Raw genomic sequence first — 23,407 nt, 5'->3', positions numbered from 1 at the left:
GCTGTTCCCCCTCCCCATGCTGTTCCCCCTCCCCTGCTGTTCCCCCTCCCCTGCTGTTCCCCCTCTTGTTCCCCCTCCCCCTGCTGTTCCCCCTCTTTCCCTGTCCCCTGCTGTTCCCCTCTTGTTCCCCCTCTTTCCCCCTCCCCTGCTGTTCCCCCTCCCCTGCTGTTCCCCCTCCCCATGCTGTTCCCCCTCCCCATGCTGTTCCCCCTCCCCATGCTGTTCCCCCTCCCCATGCTGTTCCCCCTCCCCATGCTGTTCCCCCTCCCCTGCTGTTCCCCCTCCCCCTGCTGTTCCCCCTCCCCTGCTGTTCCCCCCTCCCCTGCTGTTCCCCCCTCTTCCCCCTCCCCCTGCTGTTCCCCCTCTTTCCCCCTCCCCCTGCTGTTCCCCCTCCCCCTGCTGTTCCCCCTCTTTCCCCCCTCCCCCTGCTGTTCCCCCCTTTCCCCCTCCTGTTCCCCCTCTTTCCCCCTCCCACTGCTGTTCCCCCTCTTTCCCCCCTCCCCCTGCTCTTCCCCCTCCCCTGCTCTTTCCCCTCTTTCCCCCTCCCCCTGCTCTTCCCCCTCCCCCTGCTCTTCCCCCTCCCCCTGCTCTTCCCCCTCTTTCCCCCTCCCCCTGCTCTTCCCCCTCCCCCTGCTCTTCCCCCTCCCCCTGCTCTTCCCCCTCTTTCCCCCTCCCCCTGCTCTTCCCCCTCCCCCTGCTGTTCCCCCTGCTGTTCCCCCTCCCCCTGCTGTTCCCCCTCCCCCTGCTGTTCCCCCTCTTTCCCCCTCCCCCTGCTGTTCCCCCTTTCCCCCTCCCCCTGCTGTTCCCCCTCCCCCTGCTGTTCCCCCTCCCCTGCTGTTCCCCTCTTTCCCCCTCCCCCTGCTGTTCCGCCTCCCCCCTGCTGTTCCCCCTCCCCCTGCTTTTCCCCCCTCCCCCTGCTGTTCCCCCCTCTTTCCCCCTCCCCCTGCTGTTCCCCCTCCCCCTGCTGTTCCCCCTCTTTCCCCCTCCCCCTGCTCTTCCCCTCCCCCTGCTGTTCCCCCTCTTTCCCCCTCCCCCTGCTCTTCCCCCTCCCCCTGCTGTTCCCCCTCTTTCCCCCTCCCCTGCTGTTCCCCCTCTTTCCCCCTCCCCCTGCTGTTCCCCCTCTTTCCCCCTCCCCCTGCTGTTCCCCCTCTTTCCCCTCTCCCTGCTGTTCCCCCTCCCCCTGCTGTTCCCCCTCTTTCCCCCTCCCCCTTCTGTTCCCCCTTTCCCCCTCCCCCTGCTGTCCCCCCTCTTTCCCCCCTCCCCCTGCTGTCCCCCCTCTTTCCCCCCTCCCCCTGCTGTTCCCCCTCTTTCCCCCTCCCCTGCTCTTCCCCCTTTCCCCCTCCCCCTGCTGTTCCCCCTTTCCCCCTCCCCCTGCTGTTCCCCCTCCCCCTGCTGTTCCCCCTCCCCCTGCTGTTCCCCCTCCCCTGCTGTTCCCCCTCCCCTGCTGTCTCCCCTCTTTCCCCTCCCCTGCTGTTCCCCCTCCCCCTGCTGTTCCCCCTCTTTCCCCCTCCCCCTGCTGTTCCCCCTCTTTCCCCCTCCCCCTGCTGTTCCCCCTCTTTCCCCCTCCCCCTGCTGTTCCCCCTCCCCCCTGCTGTTCCCCCTCTTTCCCCCTCCCCCTGCTGTTCCCCCTCTTTCCCCCCTCCCCCTGCTGTTCCCCCTCTTTCCCCCTCCCCCTGCTGTTCCCTCTCCCCCTGCTGTTCCCCCTCTTTCCCCCTCCCCCTGCTCTTCCCCCTCCCCCTGCTCTTCCCCCTCCCCCTCCCCTGCCCTCTTCCCCCTCCCCCTGCTGTTCCCCCTCTTTCCCCCTCCCCCTGCTCTTCCCCCTCCCCCTGCTCTTCCCCCTCTTTCCCCCTCCCCCTGCTCTTCCCCCTCCCCCTGCTGTTCCCCCCTCTTTCCCCCTCCCCCTGCTGTTCCCCCTTTCCCCCTCCCCCTGCTGTTCCCCCTCCCCCTGCTGTTCCCCCTCCCCCTGCTGTTCCCCCTGCTGTTCCCCCTGCTGTTCCCCCTCCCCCTGCTGTTCCCCTCTTTCCCCCTCCCCCTGCTGTTCCCCCTCTCCCTGCTGTTCCCCCTCTTTCCCCCTCCCTCTGCTGTTCCCCCTCTTTCCCCCTCCCCCTGCTGTTCCCCCTCTTTCCCCCTCCCCTGCTGTTCCCCCCTCTTTCCCCCTCCCCCTGCTGTTCCCCCTCTTTCCCCCCTCCCCCCTTCTGTTCCCCCTTTCCCCCTCCGCCTGCTGTCCTCCCTCTTTCCCCCTCCCCCTGCTGTTCCCCCTCTTTCCCCCTCCCCCTGCTCTTCCCCCTCCCCCTGCTCTTCCCCCTCTTTCCCCCTCCCCCTGCTGTTCCCCCTTTCCCCCTCCCCCTGCTGTTCCCCCTTTCCCCCTCCCCCTGCTGTTCCCCCTTTCCCCCTCCCCCTGCTGTTCCCCCTCCCCCTGCTGTTCCCCCTCCCCTGCTGTTCCCCCTCCCCCTGCTGTTCCCCCTCCCCCTGCTGTTCCCCCTCCCCCTGCTGTTCCCCCTCCCCCTGCTGTTCCCCCTCTTTCCCCCTCCCCCTGCTGTTCCCCCTCCCCCTGCTGTTCCCCCTCCCCCTGCTGTTCCCCCTCCCCCTGCTGTTCCCCCTCTTTCCCCCTCCCCCTGCTGTTCCCCCTCCCCCTGCTGTTCCCCCTCCCCCTGCTGTTCCCCCTCCCCTGCTGTTCCCCCTCTTTCCCCCTCCCCCTGCTGTTCCCCCTCCCCTGCTGTTCCCCCTCTTTCCCCCTCCCCCTGCTGTTCCCCCTCCCCCTGCTGTTCCCCCTCCCCCTGCTGTTCCCCCTCTTTCCCCCTCCCCTGCTGTTCCCCCTCCCCCTGCTCTTCCCCCTCTTCCCCCCTCCCCCTGCTCTTCCCCCTCTTTCCCCCTCCCCCTGCTCTTCCCCCTCTTTCCCCCTCCCCCTGCTCTTCCCCCTCTTTCCCCCCTCCCCCTGCTCTTCCCCCTCTTTCCCCCTCCCCCAGCTGTTCCCCCTCTTTCCCCCTCTTTCCCCCTCCCCCTGCTCTTCCCCCTCCCCCTGCTGTTCCCCCTCTTTCCCCCTCCCCCTGCTGTTCCCCCTCTTTCCCCCCTCCCCCTGCTGTTCCCCCTCTTTCCCCCTCCCCCTGCTCTTCCCCCTCCCCCTGCTCTTCCCCCCTCCCCCTGCTGTTCCCCCTCTTTCCCCCTCCCCCTGCTCTTCCCCCTCCCCCTGCTCTTCCCCCTCCCCCTGCTCTTCCCCCTCTTTCCCCCTGCTGTTCCCCCTCCCCCTGCTGTTCCCCCTCCCCCTGCTGTTCCCCCTCTTTCCCCCTCCCCCTGCTGTTCCCCCTCTTTCCCCCTCCCCCTGCTGTTCCCCCTCTTTTCCCCCTCCCCTGCTGTTCCCCCTCCCCCTGCTCTTCCCCCTCTTTCCCCCTCCCCCTGCTGTTCCCCCTCTTTCCCCCTCCCCCTGCTCTTCCCCCTCCCCCTGCTCTTCCCCCTCCCCCTGCTATTCCCCCTCTTTCCCCCTCCCCCTGCTGTTCCCCCTCTTTCCCCCTCCCCCTGCTCTTCCCCCCTCCCCCTGCTGTTCCCCCTCTTCCCCCCTCCCCCTGCTGTTCCCCCTCTTTCCCCCTCCCCCTGCTCTTCCCCCTCTTTCCCCCTCCCCCTGCTCTTCCCCCTCTTTCCCCCTCCCCCTGCTCTTCCCCCTCTTTCCCCCTCCCCCTGCTCTTCCCCCTCTTTCCCCCTCCCCCTGCTCTTCCCCCTCTTTCCCCCTCCCCCTGCTCTTCCCCCTCTTTCCCCCTCCCCCTGCTCTTCCCCCTCTTTCCCCCTCCCCCTGCTCTTCCCCCTCTTCCCCCCTCCCCCTGCTCTTCCCCCTCTTTCCCCCTCCCCCTGCTCTTCCCCCTCTTTCCCCCTCCCCCTGCTCTTCCCCCTCTTTCCCCCTCCCCCTGCTCTTCCCCCTCTTTCCCCCTCCCCCTGCTGTTCCCCCTCCCCCTGCTGTTCCCCCTCTTTCCCCCTCCCCCTGCTGTTCCCCCTCTTTCCCCCCTCCCCCTGCTGTTCCCCCTCTTTGCCCCTCCCCCTGCTGTTCCCCCTCTTTGCCCCTCCCCCTGCTGTTCCCCCTCTCCCTGCTGTTCCCCCTCTTTCCCCCTCCCCCTGCTGTTCCCCCTCTTTGCCCCTCCCCCTGCTGTTCCCCCTCTTTGCCCCTCCCCCTGCTGTTCCCCCTCTTTCCCCCTCCCCCTGCTGTTCCCCCTCTTTCCCCCTCCCCCTGCTGTTCCCCCTCTTTCCCCCTCCCCCTGCTGTTCCCCCTCTTTCCCCCTCCCCCTGCTGTTCCCCCTCTTTCCCCCTCCCCCTGCTCTTCCCCCTCCCCCTGCTGTTCCCCCTCCCCCTGCTCTTCCCCCTCCCCCTGCTGTTCCCCCTCCCCCTGCTGTTCCCCCTCCCCCTGCTGTTCCCCCTCTTTCCCCCTCCCCCTGCTCTTCCCCCTCCCCCTGCTCTTCCCCCCTCCCCCTGCTCTTCCCCCCTCCCCCTGCTCTTCCCCCCTCCCCCTGCTGTTCCCCCTCTTTCCCCCTCCCCCTGCTCTTCCCCCCTCCCCCTGCTCTTCCCCCCTCCCCCTGCTGTTCCCCCTCTTTCCCCCTCCCCCTGCTGTTCCCCCTCTTTCCCCCTCCCCTGCTCTTCCCCCTCCCCTGCTCTTCCCCCCTCCCCCTGCTCTTCCCCCCTCCCCCTGCTGTTCCCCCTCTTTCCCCCTCCCCCTGCTCTTCCCCCTCCCCCTGCTGTTCCCCCTCTTTCCCCCTCCCCCTGCTCTTCCCCCCTCCCCCTGCTGTTCCCCCTCTTTCCCCCTCCCCCTGCTCTTCCCCCTCCCCCTGCTGTTCCCCCTCTTTCCCCCTCCCCCTGCTCTTCCCCCCTCCCCCTGCTGTTCCCCCTCTTTCCCCCTCCCCCTGCTCTTCCCCCTCCCCCTGCTGTTCCCCCTCTTTCCCCCTCCCCCTGCTCTTCCCCCTCCCCCTGCTGTTCCCCCTCTTTCCCCCTCCCCCTGCTCTTCCCCCTCCCCCTGCTGTTCCCCCTCTTTCCCCCTCCCCCTCCCCCTGCTCTTCCCCCTCCCCCTGCTGTTCCCCCTCTTTCCCCCTCCCCCTGCTCTTCCCCCTCCCCCTCCTGTTCCCCCTCTTTCCCCCTCCCCCTGCTCTTCCCCCTCCCCCTGCTGTTCCCCCTCTTTCCCCCTCCCCCTGCTCTTCCCCCTCCCCCTGCTGTTCCCCCTCTTCCCCCCTCCTGTTCCCCCTCTTTCCCCCTCCCCCTGCTGTTCCCCCTCCCCCTGCTGTTCCCCCTCTTTCCCCCTCCCCCTGCTGTTCCCCCTCTTTCCCCCTCCCCCTGCTGTTCCCCCTCCCCCTGCTGTTCCCCCTCTTTCCCCCTCCCCCTGCTGTTCCCCCTCCCCCTGCTGTTCCCCCTCCCCCTGCTGTTCCCCCTCTTTCCCCCTCCCCCTGCTGTTCCCCCTCTTTCCCCCTCCCCCTGCTGTTCCCCCTCTTTCCCGCTCCCCCTGCTGTTCCCCCTCTTTCCCCCTCTTTCCCCCTCCCCCTGCTGTTCCCCCTCTTTCCCCCTCTTTCCCCCTCCCCTGCTGTTCCCCCTCTTTCCCCCTCCCCCTGCTGTTCCCCCTCTTTCCCCCCTCCCCCTTCTGTTCCCCCTTTCCCCCCTCCCCCTGCTCTTCCCCCTCTTTCCCCCTCCCCCTGCTCTTCCCCCTCTTTCCCCCTCCCCCTGCTCTTCCCCCTCATTCCCCCTCCCCCTGCTCTTCCCCCTCTTTCCCCCTCCCCCTGCTCTTCCCCCTCTTTCCCCCTCCCCCTGCTCTTCCCCCTCCCCCTGCTCTTCCCCCTCTTTCCCCCTCCCCCTGCTCTTCCCCCTCTTTCCCCCTCCCCCTGCTCTTCCCCCTCTTTCCCCCTCCCCCTGCTCTTCCCCCTCTTTCCCCCTCCCCCTGCTCTTCCCCCTCTTTCCCCCTCCCCGTGCTCTTCCCCCTCTTTCCCCCTCCCCCTGCTCTTCCCCCTCTTTCCCCCTCCCCCTGCTCTTCCCTCTCTTTCCCCCTCCCCCTGCTCTTCCCCCTCTTTCCCCCTCCCCCTGCTCTTCCCCCTCTTTCCCCCTCCCCCTGCTCTTCCCCCTCTTTCCCCCTCCCCCTGCTCTTCCCCCTCTTTCCCCCTCCCCCTGCTCTTCCCCCTCTTTCCCCCTCCCCCTGCTCTTCCCCCTCTTTCCCCCTCCCCCTGCTCTTCCCCCTCTTTCCCCCTCCCCCTGCTCTTCCCCCCTCTTTCCCCCTCCCCCTGCTCTTCCCCCTCTTTCCCCCTCCCCCTGCTCTTCCCCCTCTTTCCCCCTCCCCCTGCTCTTCCCCCTCCCCCTGCTCTTCCCCCTCTTTCCCCCTCCCCCTGCTCTTCCCCCTCTTTCCCCCTCCCCTGCTCTTCCCCCTCCCCCCCCTCCCCTGCTCTTCCCCCTCCCCTGCTGTTCCCCCTCTTTCCCCCTCCCAATGCTCTTCCCCCTCTTTCCCCCTCCCCCTGCTCTTCCCCCTCCCCCTGTTCTTCCCCCTGTTTCCCCCTCCCCCTGCTCTTCCCTCTCTTTCCCCCTCCCCCTTATCTTCCCCCTCCCCCTGCTCTTCCCCTCTTTCCCCCTCCCCCTGCTGTTCCCCCTCTTTCCCCCTCCTTCCCCCTCCCCTGCTGTTCCCCCTCTTTCCCCCTCCCCCTGCTGTTCCCCCCTCTTTCCCCCTCCCCCTGCTGTTCCCCCTCTTTCCCCCTCCCCCTGCTGTTCCCCCTCTTTCCCCCTCCCCCTGCTGTTCCCCCTCTTTCCCCCTCCCCCTGCTGTTCCCCCTCTTTCCCCCTCCCCCTGCTGTTCCCCCTCTTTCCCCCTCCCCCTGCTGTTCCCCCTCTTTCCCCCTCCCCTGCTGTTCCCCCTCTTTCCCCCTCCCCCTGCTGTTCCCCCTCTTTCCCCCCTCCCCTGCTGTTCCCCCTCCCCTGCTGTTCCCCCTCTTTCCCCCTCCCCCTGCTGTTCCCCCTCCTTCCCCCTCCCCCTGCTGTTCCCCCTCCTTCCCCCTCCCCCTGCTGTTCCCCCTCCTTCCCCCTCCCCCTGCTCTTCCCCCTCCTTCCCCCTCCCCCTGCTGTTCCCCCTCCTTCCCCCTCCCCCTGCTCTTCCCCCTCCTTCCCCCTCCCCCTGCTCTTCCCCCTCCCCCTGCTCTTCCCCCTCCCCCTGCTCTTCCCCCTCCTTCCCCCTCCCCCTGCTCTTCCCCCTCCTTCCCCCTCCCCCTGCTCTTCCCCCTCCTTCCCCCTCCCCCTGCTGTTCCCCCTCCTTCCCCCTCCCCCTGCTGTTCCCCCTCCTTCCCCCTCCCCCTGCTGTTCCCCCTCCTTCCCCCTCCCCCTGCTGTTCCCCCTCCTTCCCCCTCCCCCTGCTGTTCCCCCTCCTTCCCCCTCCCCCTGCTGTTCCCCCTCCTTCCCCCTCCCCCTGCTGTTCCCCCTCCTTCCCCCTCCCCCTGCTGTTCCCCCTCCTTCCCCCTCCCCCTGCTGTTCCCCCTCCTTCCCCCTCCCCCTGCTGTTCCCCCTCCTTCCCCCTCCCCCTGCTGTTCCCCCTCCTTCCCCCTCCCCCTGCTGTTCCCCCTCCTTCCCCCTCCCCCTGCTGTTCCCCCTCCTTCCCCCTCCCCCTGCTGTTCCCCCTCCTTCCCCCTCCCCCTGCTGTTCCCCCTCCCCCTGCTGTTCCCCCTCCTTCCCCCTCCCCCTGCTGTTCCCCCTCCTTCCCCCTCCCCCTGCTGTTCCCCCTCCTTCCCCCTCCCCCTGCTGTTCCCCCTCCTTCCCCCTCCCCCTGCTGTTCCCCCTCCTTCCCCCTCCCCCTGCTGTTCCCCCTCCTTCCCCCTCCCCTGCTGTTCCCCCTCCTTCCCCCTCCCCCTGCTGTTCCCCCTCCTTCCCCCTCCCCCTGCTGTTCCCCCTCCTTCCCCCTCCCCCTGCTGTTCCCCCTCCTTCCCCCTCCCCCTGCTGTTCCCCCCTCCTCCCCCCTCCCCCTGCTGTTCCCCCTCCTTCCCCCTCCCCCTGCTGTTCCCCCTCCCCCTGCTGTTTCCCCCTCCCCCTGCTGTTCCCCCTCCCCCTGCTGTTCCCCCTCCCCTCCCTCCCCCTGCTGTTCCCCCTCCCCTCCCTCCCCCTGCTGTTCCCCCTCCTTCCCCCTCCCCCTGCTGTTCCCCCTCCTTCCCCCTCCCCCTGCTGTTCCCCCTCCTTCCCCCTCCCCCTGCTGTTCCCCCTCCTTCCCCCTCCCCCTGCTGTTCCCCCTCCCCCTGCTGTTCCCCCTCCTTCCCCCTCCCCCTGCTGTTCCCCCTCCCCCTGCTGTTCCCCCTCCTTCCCCCTCCCCCTGCTGTTCCCCCTCCTTCCCCCTCCCCCTGCTGTTCCCCCTCCCCCTGCTGTTCCCCCTCCTTCCCCCTCCCCCTGCTGTTCCCCCTCCCCCTGCTGTTCCCCCTCCTTCCCCCTCCCCCTGCTGTTCCCCCTCCTTCCCCCTCCCCCTGCTGTTCCCCCTCCTTCCCCCTCCCCCTGCTGTTCCCCCTCCTTCCCCCTCCCCCTGCTGTTCCCCCTCCTTCCCCCTCCCCCTGCTGTTCCCCCTCCTTCCCCCTCCCCCTGCTGTTCCCCCTCCTTCCCCCTCCCCCTGCTGTTCCCCCTCCTTCCCCCTCCCCCTGCTGTTCCCCCTCCTTCCCCCTCCCCCTGCTGTTCCCCCTCCTTCCCCCTCCCCCTGCTGTTCCCCCTCCTTCCCCCTCCCCCTGCTGTTCCCCCTCCCCCTGCTGTTCCCCCTCCTTCCCCCTCCCCCCTGCTGTTCCCCCTCCTTCCCCCTCCCCCTGCTGTTCCCCCTCCCCCTGCTGTTCCCCCTCCTTCCCCCTCCCCCTGCTGTTCCCCCCTCCCCCTGCTGTTTCCCCCTCCCCCTGCTGTTCCCCCTCCCCTCCCTCCCCCTGCTGTTCCCCCTCCCTCCCCCTGCTGTTCCCCCTCCCCCCTCCTGTTCCCCCTCCCCCCCTCCCCCTGCTGTTCCCCCTCCCCCCTCCTGTTCCCCCTCCCCCCCTCCCCCTGCTGTTCCCCCTCCCCCCCTCCCCCTGCTGTTCCCCCTCCCTCCCCCTGCTGTTCCCCCTCCCCCTCCCTCTCCCTCCCCCTGCTGTTCCCCCTCCCCCTGCTGTTCCCCCTCCCCCTGCTGTTCCCCCTCCCCCCCTGCTGTTCCCCCTCCCCCCCTGCTGTTCCCCCACCCCCCCCTGCTGTTCCCCTCCCCCCCTGCAGTTCCCCCTCCCCCCCTGCTGTTCCCCTCCCCCCCCTGCAGTTCCCCCTCCCCCCCTGCTGTTCCCCCTCCCCCCCCTGCTGTTCCCCCTCCCCCCCTGCTGTTCCCCCTCTTTCTCCCTCCCCCTGCTGTTCCCCCTCTTTCCCCCTCCCCCTGCTGTTCCCCCTCTTTCCCCCTCCCCCTGCTGTTCCCCCTCTTTCCCCCTCCCCCTGCTGTTCCCCCTCTTTCCCCCCTCCCCCTGCTGTTCCCCCTCTTTCCCCCTCCCCCTGCTGTTCCCCCTCTTTCCCCCTCCCCCTGCTGTTCCCCCTCTTTCCCCCTCCCCCTGCTGTTCCCCCTCTTTCCCCCTCCCCCTGCTGTTCCCCCTCTTTCCCCCTCCCCCTGCTGTTCCCCCTCTTTCCCCCTCCCCCTGCTGTTCCCCCTCTTTCCCCCTCCCCCTGCTGTTCCCCCTCTTTCCCCCTCCCCCTGCTGTTCCCCCTCTTTCCCCCTCCCCCTGCTGTTCCCCCTCTTTCCCCCTCCCCCTGCTGTTCCCCCTCTTTCCCCCTCCCCCTGCTGTTCCCCCTCTTTCCCCCTCCCCCTGCTGTTCCCCCTCTTTCCCCCTCCCCCTGCTGTTCCCCCTCTTTCCCCCTCCCCCTGCTGTTCCCCCTCTTTCCCCCTCCCCCTGCTGTTCCCCCTCTTTCCCCCTCCCCCTGCTGTTCCCCCTCTTTCCCCCTCCCCCTGCTGTTCCCCCTCTTTCCCCCTCCCCCTGCTGTTCCCCCTCTTTCCCCCTCTTTCCCCCTCCCCCTGCTGTTCCCCCTCTTTCCCCCTCCCCCTGCTGTTCCCCCTCTTTCCCCCTCCCCCTGCTGTTCCCCCTCTTTCCCCCTCCCCCTGCTGTTCCCCCCTCTTTCCCCCTCCCCCTGCTGTTCCCCCTCTTTCCCCCTCCCCCTGCTGTTCCCCCTCTTTCCCCCTCCCCCTGCTGTTCCCCCTCTTTCCCCCCTCCCCCTGCTGTTCCCCCTCTTTCCCCCTCCCCCTGCTGTTCCCCCTCTTTCCCCCTCCCCCTGCTGTTCCCCCTCTTTCCCCCTCCCCCTGCTGTTCCCCCTCTTTCCCCCTCCCCCTGCTGTTCCCCCTCTTTCCCCCTCCCCCTGCTGTTCCCCCTCTTTCCCCCTCCCCCTGCTGTTCCCCCTCTTTCCCCCTCCCCCTGCTGTTCCCCCTCTTTCCCCCTCCCCCTGCTGTTCCCCCTCTTTCCCCCTCCCCCTGCTGTTCCCCCTCTTTCCCCCTCCCCCTGCTGTTCCCCCTCTTTCCCCCTCCCCCCTGCTGTTCCCCCTCTTTCCCCCTCCCCCTGCTGTTCCCCCTCTTTCCCCCTCCCCCTGCTGTTCCCCCTCTTTCCCCCTCCCCCTGCTGTTCCCCCTCTTTCCCCCTCCCCCTGCTGTTCCCCCTCTTTCCCCCTCCCCCTGCTGTTCCCCCTCTTTCCCCCTCCCCCTGCTGTTCCCCCTCTTTCCCCCTCCCCCTGCTGTTCCCCCTCTTTCCCCCTCCCCCTGCTGTTCCCCCTCTTTCCCCCTCCCCCTGCTGTTCCCCCTCTTTCCCCCTCCCCCTGCTGTTCCCCCTCTTTCCCCCTCCCCCTGCTGTTCCCCCTCTTTCCCCCTCCCCCTGCTGTTCCCCCTCTTTCCCCCTCCCCCTGCTGTTCCCCCTCTTTCCCCCTCCCCCTGCTGTTCCCCCTCTTTCCCCCTCCCCCTGCTGTTCCCCCTCCCCCTGCTGTTCCCCCTCTTTCCCCCTCCCCCTGCTGTTCCCCCTCTTTCCCCCTCCCCCTGCTGTTCCCCCTCTTTCCCCCTCCCCCTGCTGTTCCCCCTCTTTCCCCCTCCCCCTGCTGTTCCCCCTCTTTCCCCCTCCCCCTGCTGTTCCCCCTCTTTCCCCCTCCCCCTGCTGTTCCCCCTCTTTCCCCCTCCCCCTGCTGTTCCCCCTCTTTCCCCCTCCCCCTGCTGTTCCCCCTCTTTCCCCCTCCCCCTGCTGTTCCCCCTCTTTCCCCCTCTTTCCCCCTCCCCCTGCTGTTCCCCCTCTTTCCCCCTCCCCCTGCTGTTCCCCCTCTTTCCCCCTCCCCCTGCTGTTCCCCCTCTTTCCCCCTCCCCCTGCTGTTCCCCCTCTTTCCCCCTCCCCCTGCTGTTCCCCCTCTTTCCCCCTCCCCCTGCTGTTCCCCCCTCTTTCCCCCTCCCCCTGCTGTTCCCCCTCTTTCCCCCTCCCCCTGCCCCTGCTGTTCCCCCTCCCCCTGCTGTTCCCCCTCTTTCCCCCGCCCCCTGCTGTTCCCCCTCCCCCTGCTGTTCCCCCTCTTTCCCCCTCCCCCTGCTGTTCCCCCTCTTTCCCCCCTCCCCCTGCTGTTCCCCCTCTTTCCCCCTCCCCCTGCTGTTCCCCCTCTTTCCCCTCCCCTGCTGTCCCCCCTTCCCCTGCTGTTCCCCCTTTCCCCTGCTGTTCCCCCTCTTTCCCCCTCCCCCCTGCTGTTCCCCCTCTTTCCCCCTCCCCCCTGCTGTCCCCCCTTCCCCTGCTGTTCCCCCTTTCCCCTGCTGTTCCCCCTCTTTCCCCCTCCCCCTGCTGTTCCCCCTCTTTCCCCCTCCCCCTGCTGTTCCCCCTCTTTCCCCCTCCCCCCTGCTGTTCCCCCTCTTTCCCCCTCCCCCCTGCTGTTCCCCCTCTTTCCCTCTCCCCCTGCTGTTCCCCCTCCCCCTGCTGTTCCCCCTCTTTCCCCCTCCCCCTGCTGTTCCCCCTCTTTCCCCCTCCCCTCCCCTGCTGTTCCCCCTCTTTCCCCCTCCCCCTGCTGTTCCCCCCTTTCCCCCTCCCCCTGCTGTTTCCCCTCTTTCCCCCTCCCCCTGCTGTTCCCCCTCTTTCCCCCTCCCCCTGCTGTTCCCCCTCCCCCTGCTGTTCCCCCTCTTTCCCCCTCCCCCTGCTGTTCCCCCTCTTTCCCCCTCTTTCCCCCTCCCCCTGCTGTTCCCCCTCTTTCCCCCTCCCCCTGCTGTTCCCCCTCTTTCCCCCTCCCCCTGCTGTTCCCCCTCTTTCCCCCTCCCCCTGCTGTTCCCCCTCTTTCCCCCTCCCCCTGCTGTTCCCCCTCTTTCCCCCTCCCCCTGCTGTTCCCCCTCTTTCCCCCTCCCCCTGCTGTTCCCCCTCTTTCCCCCTCTTTCCCCCTCCCCCTGCTGTTCCCCCTCTTTCCCCCTCCCCCTGCTGTTCCCCCTCTTTCCCCCTCCCCCTGCTGTTCCCCCTCCCCCTGCTGTTACCCCTCTTTCCCGCTCCCCATGCTGTTCCCCCTCCCCCTGCTGTTCCCCCTCTTTCCCCCTCCCTCTGCTGTTCCCCCTCTTTCCCCCTCCCCCTGCTGTTTCCCCTCTTTCCCCCTCCCCCTGCTGTTCCCCCTCTTTCCCCCTCCCCCTGCTGTTCCCCCTCTTTCCCCCTCCCCCTGCTGTTCCCCCTCTTTCCCCCTCCCCCTGCTGTTCCCCCTCTTTCCCCCTCCCCCTGCTGTTCCCCCTCTTTCCCCCTCCCCCTGCTGTTCCCCCTCCTTCCCCCTCCCCCTGCTGTTCCCCCTCCTTCCCCCTCCCCCTGCTGTTCCCCCTCCTTCCCCCTCCCCCTGCTGTTCCCCCTCCCCCTGCTGTTCCCCCTCCCCCTGCTGTTCCCCCTCCCCCTGCTGTTCCCCCTCCCCCTGCTGTTCCCCCTCCCCCTGCTGTTCCCCCTCCCCCTCCCCCTGCTGTTCCCCCTCCCCCTGCTGTTCCCCCTCTTTCCCCCTCCCCCTGCTGTTCCCCCTGCTGTTCCCCCTCCCCCTGCTGTTCCCCCTCTTTCCCCCTCCCCCTGCTGTTCCCCCTCCCCCTGCTGTTCCCCCTCTTTCCCCCTCCCCCTGCTGTTCCCCCTCCCCCTGCTGTTCCCCCTCCCCCTGCTGTTCCCCCTCTTTCCCCCTCCCCCTGCTGTTCCCCCTCTTTCCCCCTCCCCCTGCTGTTCCCCCTCTTTCCCCCTCCCCCTGCTGTTCCCCCTCCCCCTGCTGTTCCCCCTCTTTCCCCCTCCCCCTGCTGTTCCCCCTCTTTCCCCCTCCCCCTGCTGTTCCCCCTCTTTCCCCCTCCCCCTGCTGTTCCCCCTCTTTCCCCCTCCCCCTGCTGTTCCCCCTCTTTCCCCCTCCCCCTGCTGTTCCCCCTCTTTCCCCCTCCCCCTGCTGTTCCCCCTCTCTCCCCCTCCCCCTGCTGTTCCCCCTCTTTCCCCCTCCCCCTGCCTCTGCTGTTCCCGCTCGCCGGGTTTACCCTCGATCCGGGTCTTCTCCTCCGGCGTGTCTACCGTATCCCAGCAACCGGCCCCGCCCCCATGCGCCCCTTAGCCCCGCCCCCATACGCCCCTTAGCCCCGCCCCTCCCTCTGTCCCTCCCTTCCCCCCCTCCCCCCTCCACCCCAGTCCCGCCCCTGCCCCATGTGACCGCACACCGGCTGCGCGGCGTCCCCATGGTTACCGCGGCCTAGAACTCGCCGAGAAGCCTCAGAGAGAAGCCAGCCCGGGGCAGAGAGAGACAACACCACAACAGGTCAGAGAGAGACAGGGAGATGGCAGTGTATTTACTTAACACTTGATTGCATTGAAACCCAGCAGGTCGTGTTTGAGACAAATGAAAAGGATTATCCATGGAACTGAAGCCCCAGTCAGAGAGGCTGTATTACACTTGCGGGAACAGCTCTGCCCAACACAGACCCAGACACAAAAGCAAATTCACCATACCTGGCCTAAAACTCAGTTCAAAACCTTTCCTGTGCGTTGAAGTCAAGCATCAAGTTATCTGCAGTGTCTAACAACTGAAATGAACATCACTTATTGTCACAAGTAGGCTTCAAATGAAGTTGCTGTGAAAGGTCTCCACATTCCGGCGCCTGTTCAGGGAATTGAACCGTGCTGCTGGCCTGCTTTAAAAGCCAGCTGTTTAGCCCAGTGTGCTAAACCAGCCCCTAAATTAACTGAGCTGAATTGGGCATTTAAAAAAATCTGCCAAGCATTTACATAGACAAACAGACAGAGTCAGGCAGTCAGTCCAAGACACAGACAGACAAACAAATAGAGACTGACCCCCCCCACACACACACACACCCACCCACCCACAGAGATAGAGAGAGAGACACACACACACAGGTCATCGTGAAGGGCAAGAGCAGCAAAAATGCGTGTTTGTCTCAGCACTGGATATTCCTGGGAGATGTTATTCCAGAATGCTGACGGCCTCCACACCGGGTCGGATGACCCCCGCGCAGCCTCATTTCTTTTCATTCAAAAGGTGGCAGCGGCCGAGATTCTCGGACTAAAGTCAGTAACAGCCGCTGGGAACGTCTCCCACGATTGGGACCACCACAAGAGTGGTGTGACTGATTGCTCTGCGACCGTCCCGACACCTGTCCACAACTCGCGGCCCGTACTTTGAAAAACATTGGGCTTGGTCACTGGGACATCATCTCAAAATCCATGCCTGGCTGCTCGGGACAGACCTGTTGCACCGTAGAATGTGTGCAGAAGGGGCCATTTGGCCTGTCGTCCAGGATTGAGCAAGCTATCTGAAAATGAAAATTGTTTTATTGTCACAAGTAGGCTTCAAATGAAGTTACTGTGAAAAGCCCCTTGTCACTACATTTCAGTACCTGTTCAGCTAGGCTGGTACAGGAATTGAACTGTGCTGTTGGTCTGCCTTGGTCTGCTTTAAAAGCCAGCGATTTAGCCCAGTGTGCTAAACCAGTCCAGCTATCTCCACACCTGCATATACTCATTAAAAGCAGTAGGTGCCACTTAAATTGATGACTACAAATATTTGGCAAGGGTAATGAAGGATATGGACGTCATTTGATCAGAGAACAGCATATTGTTACTGCATAGACAGACAGGTTCAAGATGGCGAAACGGCTTTCATGAGAAGTTGAACCTATCGGCCTCCTTGTCTAATTTAAACCTCTGCAAGTATACTTTTCCCTATGGAAGATTGTTTGTTGTTGCAGGATGTACAAGAGGGAGAAGAGCATTCAGATTAAGAGCAGTGCTTCTGCCTTCTACAACAACCTCAGCATCCTGCCCATCACTGATAAGAACCTCACATACTTTGCTGTCATCCATGGCAGTGTGGTGAACATGGTTAGTGCCTCCACCGACGGCCTCAACCTCTCTCATCGGCAGCTGCAGTCCAAGGAGGGAGGCATGGTGCATGGCACTTCCTTAATCATGCAGGTATGGACAGGCTCCTTACATCCTCTCTCCTCCCAGCCGTTCACTGGGCTATGGGTTAATGAAGGCTGTCGCTTTCCACAGGGGCAGCCTGATGATGTGAACTCCTTCCATGCATCTCAGCACCAGCCTAGATGGGGCACAGTGCGTCCTTCACCCTTGGTCTTGACACTTGTCATTTAAAAAGGAAATCCAGTACAAAGCCAAAATATTCCCCTAAAAGTGAAGGGTGATACCAACAGGTCCAGAGAACCCTGGATTTCAAGCGATGTACAGCATTGGATAAGGAAAAAAACGGGAGGCTTATAGCAGATTCGGGGGGTCTCAAAACATGGATGCCCTGGAGGAGTATGGAATGTGTGTATGTGTGTGTGGGGCGGGGGGGGGGGGGGTGGGTGGAGGGGGGATTTCAAAGTAAACCAGGAGAGCAAAGAAGAGGCATGAGAAAAAACCGGCGGGCAAAATGTATATTATGAGCAAGAGGCTGACCAGGGAAAGAATAATAGCTTATCGTCACAAGTAGGCTTCAATGAAGTTACTGTGAAAAGCCCCTAGTCGCCACATTCCAGCACCTGTTCGGGGAGGCCGGTATGGGAATTGAACCCACGCTGCTGGCCTTGTTGTGCATTACAAGCCAGCTGTTTAGCCCACTGTGCTAAGCCAGCCCCAAGAGTAGGAACCATTGGTGGCCAAAGTGACAACCTTTGTGTGGAGCTGAAAACATAGGCGAGGTATCAAATGAGTATTTTGCATCTGTGTTCACTATGGAGAAGGACGATGTAGATATAGAAAGCAGTGAGGGGGGCTGTGATATAATTGTGCAGATTAGCATGGAGAGGGAGGAGGTGTTAGCAGTTCTACCGGGATTAAAAATGTATAAATCCCCCAGGCTCAGATGAGATGTGTCTCTGGCTGCTGTGTAAAACCATGGAGGAGATTACAGCAGCTCTATGGCTAATTTTCAAATCCTCTCTGGGAGGTGCCAGAGGATTGGAGGACAGCTAACTTGGTTTTAATATTCAAGAACGGAAGTAAGGAAATAAAGCAGGTAATTATAGAACAGTGAGTCTAACATCAGTGGTAGGGAAACAATTGAAAAAAATTCCAAGGAACAGAATTAGTTTGGACTTGGAGAGGCAAGGATTATTTAAGGATAGTCAGCATAGCTTTGTTTGACGAGATCATGTCTCACAAATTTGGTTGAGTTTCTCGAAGAGGTCACTAGGTGTGGAGATGAGGGCAGTGCAGTTGATGGGAGGAGTATGCATGGACTTCAGTAAGACTTTTGACGAGGCCCTGCACAGGAGACTAAGAAGGTTCGAGCTCATAGGATCCAGGGGAATTTGGCAAATTGGATCCAAAATTTGCTGAGTAGCAAGAAGCAGGGCATGATGGATGTCGGTTGGTTTTGTGAATGTCCAATTGTGTTCCACAGGTATCAGTGCTGGGTCCATTATCGTTTGAAGTGTGTATTAATGATCTAGATGTGAATGTGTGGGGGGGGGGGGGGATGATCAGTAAGTTCACAGATGACACAGAAATTGGTGGTGTTGTAAATAGTGAGGAGGAAAGCCTTAGATTATAGACGGATGGTCAGATGAACAGAACAGTGGCAAATGTAACCCTGAAAAATGTGAGGTGTTGCACTTAGGGAGGACAAACAAGGCAAAGGAATGCTCGATGTGCTTGTCCACAGATCCCTGAGGGCAGCAGGATAGAGAGATAAGGTGTTTTCTTTTTAAAAATCATTATTACAGAATATGGGCGTCGGTGGTTAGGCCAGCATTTATTTCCCATCCCTAGTTGCCCTTCAGAAGGTGGTGGTGAGCTGCCTTCTTGAACCGCTGCAGTCCTCCAGAGTATTGACAGTCAGAGAGATCTAGGTGTACAGGTCCACAGGTCACTGAAAGGGGCGACACAGGTGGAGAAGGTAGTCAAGAAGGCATACGGCATGCTTGCCTTCATTGGCTGGGGCATTGAGTATAAAAATTGGAAAGTCATGTTGCAGCTGTATAGAAACTTAGTTAGGCCACACTTGGAGTATAGTGTTCAATTCTGGTCGCCACACTACCAGAAGGATGTGGAGGCTTTAGAGAGGGTGCAGAAGAGATTTACCAGAATGTTGCCTGGTACGGAGGGCATTAGCTATGAGAGCGGTTGAATAAACTCGGTTTGTTCTCACTGGAACGACGGAGGTTGAGGGGAGACCTGATAGAGGTCTACAAAATTATGAGGGGCATAGACAGAGTGGATAGTCAGAGGTTTTTTCCCAGGGCAGAGGGGTCAATTACTAGGGGGCATAGGCTTAAGGTGCGAGGGGCAAGGTTTAGAGGAGATGTACGAGGCACGTTTTTTACGCAGAGGGTAGTGGGTGCCTGGAACTCGCTGCCGGAGGAGATGGTGGAAGCAGGGACGATAGTGACGTTTAAGGGGCATCCTGACAAATACTGAAAAATGAATAGGATGGGAATAGAGGGATATGGACCCAGGAAGTGTAGAAGATTCTAGTTTAGACGGGCAGCATGGTCGGCACAGGCTTGGAGGACCGAAGGGCCTGTTCCTGTGCTGTACTTTTCTTTGTTCTTTGTTCCTTGAGGTGTAAAAGCAAATTACTGCAGATGCTGGAATCTGAAACGAAAGAGAATGTGGAATGAGAATGAAAGATGAGTCAGAGCCACAGACAGGGCCCTCAACAGTGTGCGGTCCTCTCCAGCGCCACTACCTTCGCCCCCCCCTCCCTCCCAGAACAAGATAAAGACCGACCTCCTCAGAAGACAAACATGGGACACATCCGACAGAATACCCTTCGTCGTCCAGTACTTCCCCGGAGCGGAGAAACTACGTCATCTTCTTCACAGCCTTCAACACGTCATTGATGACGATGAACATCTTGCCAAGGTCATTCCCACACCCCCACTACTTGCCTTCAAACAACCGCGCAACCTCAAACGAACCATTGTTTGCAGCAAACTATCCAGTCTTCAGAACAGTGACCTCGACACCACACAACCCTGTCATGGCAATCTCTGCAAGACGTGCCAGATCATCGACATGGATACCACTATTACACGTGAGAACACCACCCACCAGGTACGCGGTACATACTCGTGCGACTCGGCCAACGTTGTCTACCTCATACGCTGCAGGAAAGGATGTCCCGAAGCATGGTACATTGGCGAGACCATGCAGACGCTGCGACAATGAATGAACGGACATCGCGCAACAATCACCAGGCAGGAATGTTCCCTTCCAGTCGGGGAACACTTCAGCAGTCAAGGGCATTCAGCCTCTGATCTCCGGGTAAGCGTTCTCCAAGGCGGCCTTCAGGACCCGCGACAACGCAGAATCGCCGAGCAGAAACTTATAGCCAAGTTCCGCACACATGAGTGCGGCCTCAACCGGGACCTGGGATTCATGTCGCATTACATTCATCCCCCACCATCTGGCCTGCGAAATCCTACCAACTGTCCTGGCTTGGTACAATTCACACCTCTTTAACCTGGGGTTACCCCATCTCTGGATCTGTAAAGATTTAATCACTTGCTAATGCTCGCATTCCAAGCATTGTTTGGCATCTTTGAATTTGTCTATATATGTGTTTCTGGAACAGACCTCTTCATTCACCTGAGGAAGGAGCAGCGCTCCGAAAGCTAGTGACATCGAAACAAACCTGTTGGACTTTAACCTGGTGTTGTAAGACTTCGTACTGTGCTCACCCCAGTCCAACGCCGGCATCTCCACATCCCAGAACAAGGATAGAGTCCCCCCTCGTTCTCACATTTCATCCCACCAGCCTCCGTATGCAAAGCATAATCCTCCGCCATTTTCGCCAACTCCAGCGTGATGCCACCGCCAAACACATCTTCCCATCACTCCCTCAGTCAGCATTCCGCAGAGACCATTCCCTCCGAGATAATCTAGTCCACTTCTCCACCATACCCAGTACCTCTCCCCTTCACCCATGGCACCTTCCCATGCAATCGCAGTAGGTGTAACACCTGCCGCTTTACCTCTTCCATGCTTAACATCCCAAGCCCAAAACACTCATTCCAGGTTAAGCAGCGTTTCACTTGCATCTCTTCCAATTTGGTCTACTGCATTCGCTGCTCCCAATGTTGTCTCTATATCGGAGACCAAACGCAGACTGGGTGATTGCTTTGCTGAGCATCTTCGGTCTGTGCGCATTCAGGACCCTGACCTTCCTGTTGCTTGCCATTTTAACAAAAGACCCTGCTCCCAGGCCCACATGTCTGTTTTTGGCCTGCTGCAATGTTCCAGTGAAGCTCAACGCAAACTGGAGCAACAACATCTCATCTTCCAGTTAGGCACGCTACAGCCTTCCGGTCTCAACGTCAAATTCAACAACTTCAGATGATCGGCTCTACCCCACCTCGACCCATTTGTTTTCATTTCATTTTAACTGTCTTTTACCATTTCTTTCTTGATATATATTTAATTCCCCTCCCCCAATCTTATCCACCTTTCCTTCACCTTTCTCCTCTTTGCTTCCCCCTTTTCCTCTCCCCACATCTACAGTTTACCCTCTGATGTTCGTTTCCCTGCTGTTTGGCCTTTCACATCTTTTATTCTCTGGGGACTGCCATTAGCATTCTTTCCCCTTGGTTTCTGCGGCCATTAGAACCCCATTTCCCTGGGTTTCTGTGGCTATGACTCATCTTTCATTCTCACTCCACAGTATAAATATTCCCCTCTTTCTCTGTCTGTTAGCTTTGACAACGAGTCATCGGACTCGAAACGTCGGCTCTTTTCTCTCCCTACAGATGCTGCCAGACCTGCTGAGATTTTCCAGCATTTCCTCTTTAGTCCCTGAGGTGCAGCTACACACACAGTGCTGTTGAGGAGGGAGTTCCAGGATTTTGACCCAGCGACAGTGAAGGAACGGCAATATATTTCCAAGTCAGGGTGGTGAGTGACTTGGAGGGGAACCTCCAGGTGGTGGGGTTCTCAGGTATCTGCTGCTCTTGTCCTTCTAGATGGTAGCGGTTGTGGGTTTGGAAGGTGTTAAGAAGGTATATGGGATACTTGCTTTTATTAGCCAAGGCATAGAATATAAGAGCAGGGAGGTCATGATGGGGCTGTATAAAAGGCTCATTAGGCCACAGCTAGAGTACTATGTGCAGTTCTGGTCACCACACTATAGGAAGGATGTTATTGGACTAGAGAGAGTGCAGAAGAGATTCAGCAGAATTTTGCCTCAGTTATGAAGTGAGACTTGATGGACTGGGGTTGTTTTCCCTGGAGCAGAGAAGGCTGAAGGAGGACCTGATTGAGGTTATAAAATTATCAGAAAGAAACTTTTCTCCTTAATAGAGTAACCGGGGGGGGGGGGGGGCGGTGGAATAGGGTTAAGGTAATGGGAAGGAGGTTTAGAGGGGATTTGAGGGGGAACCTTTTCACCCAGAAGGTGGTGGAAATCACTGCCTGGTCGAGGCAGGAACCCTCACAATATTCCAGAAGTTTTTAGAAGAGCACTTGAAACGCCCAAGCATTCGAGCTACGGACCAAATGTGGAAAATGGGATTCGAATTGGTAGGTGCTTGATGGCTGGTACTGACACGATGGGCCGAAGGGCCTCTTTCTGTGCTGTAAAATTCTCTGACTATTGCTTTACATTAGAATGCTTCTACCGCTTGCAATACTGTCTGATGATTGTAATGCCACATGAATCAGGTGGTTCTTGATATTACCAGAAACCAATTTGGTGAAGAATAGTATGAAAGTCAATCTTTATGTCCTTTTAAATGCATTTATTTATTTGGTGACAGTGTAGAGGGAGGTTTACCCTGTATATAACCCCGTGCTGTACCTATCCTGGGAGTGTTTGATGGGGACAGTGTAGAGGGAGCTTTACTCTGTATATAACCCCGTGCTGTACCTGTCCTGGGTGTGTTTGATGGGACAGTGTAGAGGGAGATTTACTCTGTATCTAACCCCGTGCTGTACCTGTCCTGGGAGTGTTTGATGGGGACAGTGTAGAGGGAGCTTTACTCTGTATATAACCTCGTGCTGTACCTATCCTGGGAGTGTTTGATGGGGACAGTGTAGAGGGAGCTTTACTCTGTATCTAACCCCGTGCTGTACCTGTCTTGGGTGTGTTTGATGGGGACAATGTAGAGGGAGCTTTACTCTATCCAACCCCGTGCTGTACCTGTCCTGGGTGTGTTTGATGGGGACAGTGTAGAGGGAGCTTTACTCTGTATCTAACCCCATGCTGTACCTGTCCTGGGAGTGTTTGATGGGTCAGTGTCGAGGGAGCTTTACTCTGTATCTAACCCCGTGCTGTACCTGTCCTGGGAGTGTTTGATGGGGACAATGTAGAGGGAGCTTTACTCTGTATCTAACCCCGTGCTGTACCTGTCCTGGGAGTGTTTGATGGGGTCAGTGTAGAGGGAGATTTAATCTGTATCTAACCCCGTGCTGTACCTGTCCTGGGAGTGTTTGACGGGGGCAGTGTAGAGGGAGCTTTGCTCTGTATCTAACCCCATGCTGTACCTGTCCTGGGAGTGTTTGATGTGGGCATTGTAGAGGGAGCTTTACTCTGTATCTAACCCCGTGCTGTACCTGCCCTGGGAGTGTTTGATGGGGACAATGTAGAGGGAGCTTTACTCTGTATCTAACCCCGTGCTGTACCTGTCCTGGGAGTGTTTGATGGGGTCAGTGTAGAGGGAGATTTAATCTGTATCTAACCCCGTGCTGTACCTGTCCTGGGAGTGTTTGATGGGGGCAGTGTAGAGGGAGCTTTGCTCTGTATCTAACCCCATGCTGTACCTGTCCTGGGAGTGTTTGATGTGGGCATTGTAGAGGGAGCTATACTCTGTATCTAACCCCGTGCTGTACCTGTCCTGGGAGTGTTTGATGGGGACAGTGTAGAGGGAGCTTTACTCTGTATCTAACCCAGTGCTGTACCTCTCCTGGGAGTGTTTGATGGGGGCAGTGTAGAGGGAGCTTTACTCTGTATCTAGCCCCGTGCTGTACCTGTCCTGGGAGTGTTTGATGGGGACAGTGTAGAGGGAGCATTACTCTGTATCTAACACCGTGCTGTACCTGTCCTGGGAGTGTTTGATGGGGACAGTGTAGAGGGAGCATTACTCAGTATCTAATGAGTGTTGCACCTGAGCAGGGCTGTTTGAAGCAAAAAACATTTACACAGCTGTTGAATATGTCATATTGTAAGAACATTTGCAGAGCTGTGAGTCATTGTTGACCATTTTCCTTTCTATCTTTGTCCAGGCCTCATGGTGTGTGTTGCCTTCTCGAATTCTCTTGGTACTGGCGTCACAGAAAGGTATTCAGGTAATGGAGGCACAGAGCTGGAGTTGGAGTAAACCTGAATGTATGGCCTAGTATCTGTGCAATATATTCTCATTTTAAAATTTCCGGCCTTGGGTGACTCTGTGTGGAGTTTGCACGTTCTCCCCGTGCTTGCGTGGGCCCGGGTGCTCTGGTTTCCTCCCACAGTCCAAAGATGCGCAGGCTAGTTGAGTTACGGGGATATGGTGGGTAGTGGACCTAGGTAAGGTGCTCTTTCGGAGGGTCGAAGCAGACCCGATAGGCCGACTGGCCTCATTCTGCACTGTAGGGATTGTGAGAAATTCTGTGGGTAACCTGTTTAATGTTTCTCCATAAGACAGCCCCTTTGACAATATTGAATTCTTTACCCGTCAGTCTGGCCTCAATAAAACTCGAGATGGATTTTGTAGGTATAGTATTATTTATTTCTAACCAACTTGCAAGTCTGACTCGCTCCACAGAGACTCAGAACACAGAAGCTGTCTCCTGGACCCCTCAAAACAAATGAGGTCGGAGACAAAGAGATCTCTGCAAATACATTCAAATGGTATCAAGTTTCACATACACGATTCCCATAGGTCATCCTATACTCCTCCTGACCTGGCCATACATCCTGATTGGCTCACATCGCATTCCTTAACCCTGGGCCTCTTGTTACCCAGCATCCTTTTCCCCATCTTCCTTGCCATGCTTTCTGAATCCCTTTGTCCTTTGTGAACTCACTGCT

The 23,407-nt window shown here is 60.5% G+C and overlaps 2 protein-coding genes across 7 annotated transcripts in view; one reads left to right on the top strand and one right to left on the bottom strand.

The window, feature by feature from the left end:
- Window positions 1-14,036, bottom strand: part of LOC140409358 (uncharacterized protein C2orf81 homolog) — a 78,667-nt gene extending 64,631 nt beyond the window's left edge. For 2 of the 3 annotated variants that reach the window (XM_072497788.1, XM_072497790.1), the window contains exon 1: window positions 13,425-13,477. The gene's annotated coding sequence lies outside the window, so the exon portion shown is untranslated. Of the gene's footprint in view, window positions 1-13,424; window positions 13,478-13,890 lie in introns of those variants that run through there. The other variant, XM_072497789.1, reaches the window with a different exon arrangement.
- The window catches only part of wdr54 (WD repeat domain 54), a 53,149-nt gene continuing 43,321 nt past the window's right edge, over window positions 13,580-23,407 (top strand). For 2 of the 4 annotated variants that reach the window (XM_072497793.1, XM_072497792.1), the window contains exons 1-3: window positions 13,580-13,699; window positions 15,147-15,372; window positions 22,621-22,683. In XM_072497793.1, the coding sequence (XP_072353894.1) occupies window positions 15,148-15,372; window positions 22,621-22,683 (288 nt within the window). In that variant the 5' untranslated portion in view covers window positions 13,580-13,699; window position 15,147. The remainder of the gene's footprint in view (window positions 13,700-15,146; window positions 15,373-22,620; window positions 22,684-23,407) is intronic. The other 2 variants (XM_072497795.1, XM_072497794.1) reach the window with 1 other exon arrangement.

Source organism: Scyliorhinus torazame, chromosome 3 (assembly GCF_047496885.1).
Source record: "Scyliorhinus torazame isolate Kashiwa2021f chromosome 3, sScyTor2.1, whole genome shotgun sequence".
Classification (NCBI taxonomy): domain Eukaryota; kingdom Metazoa; phylum Chordata; class Chondrichthyes; order Carcharhiniformes; family Scyliorhinidae; genus Scyliorhinus; species Scyliorhinus torazame.
Note: the sequence above shows the minus strand (reverse complement) of the source record. Positions and strands in the feature narration are given on the sequence as shown.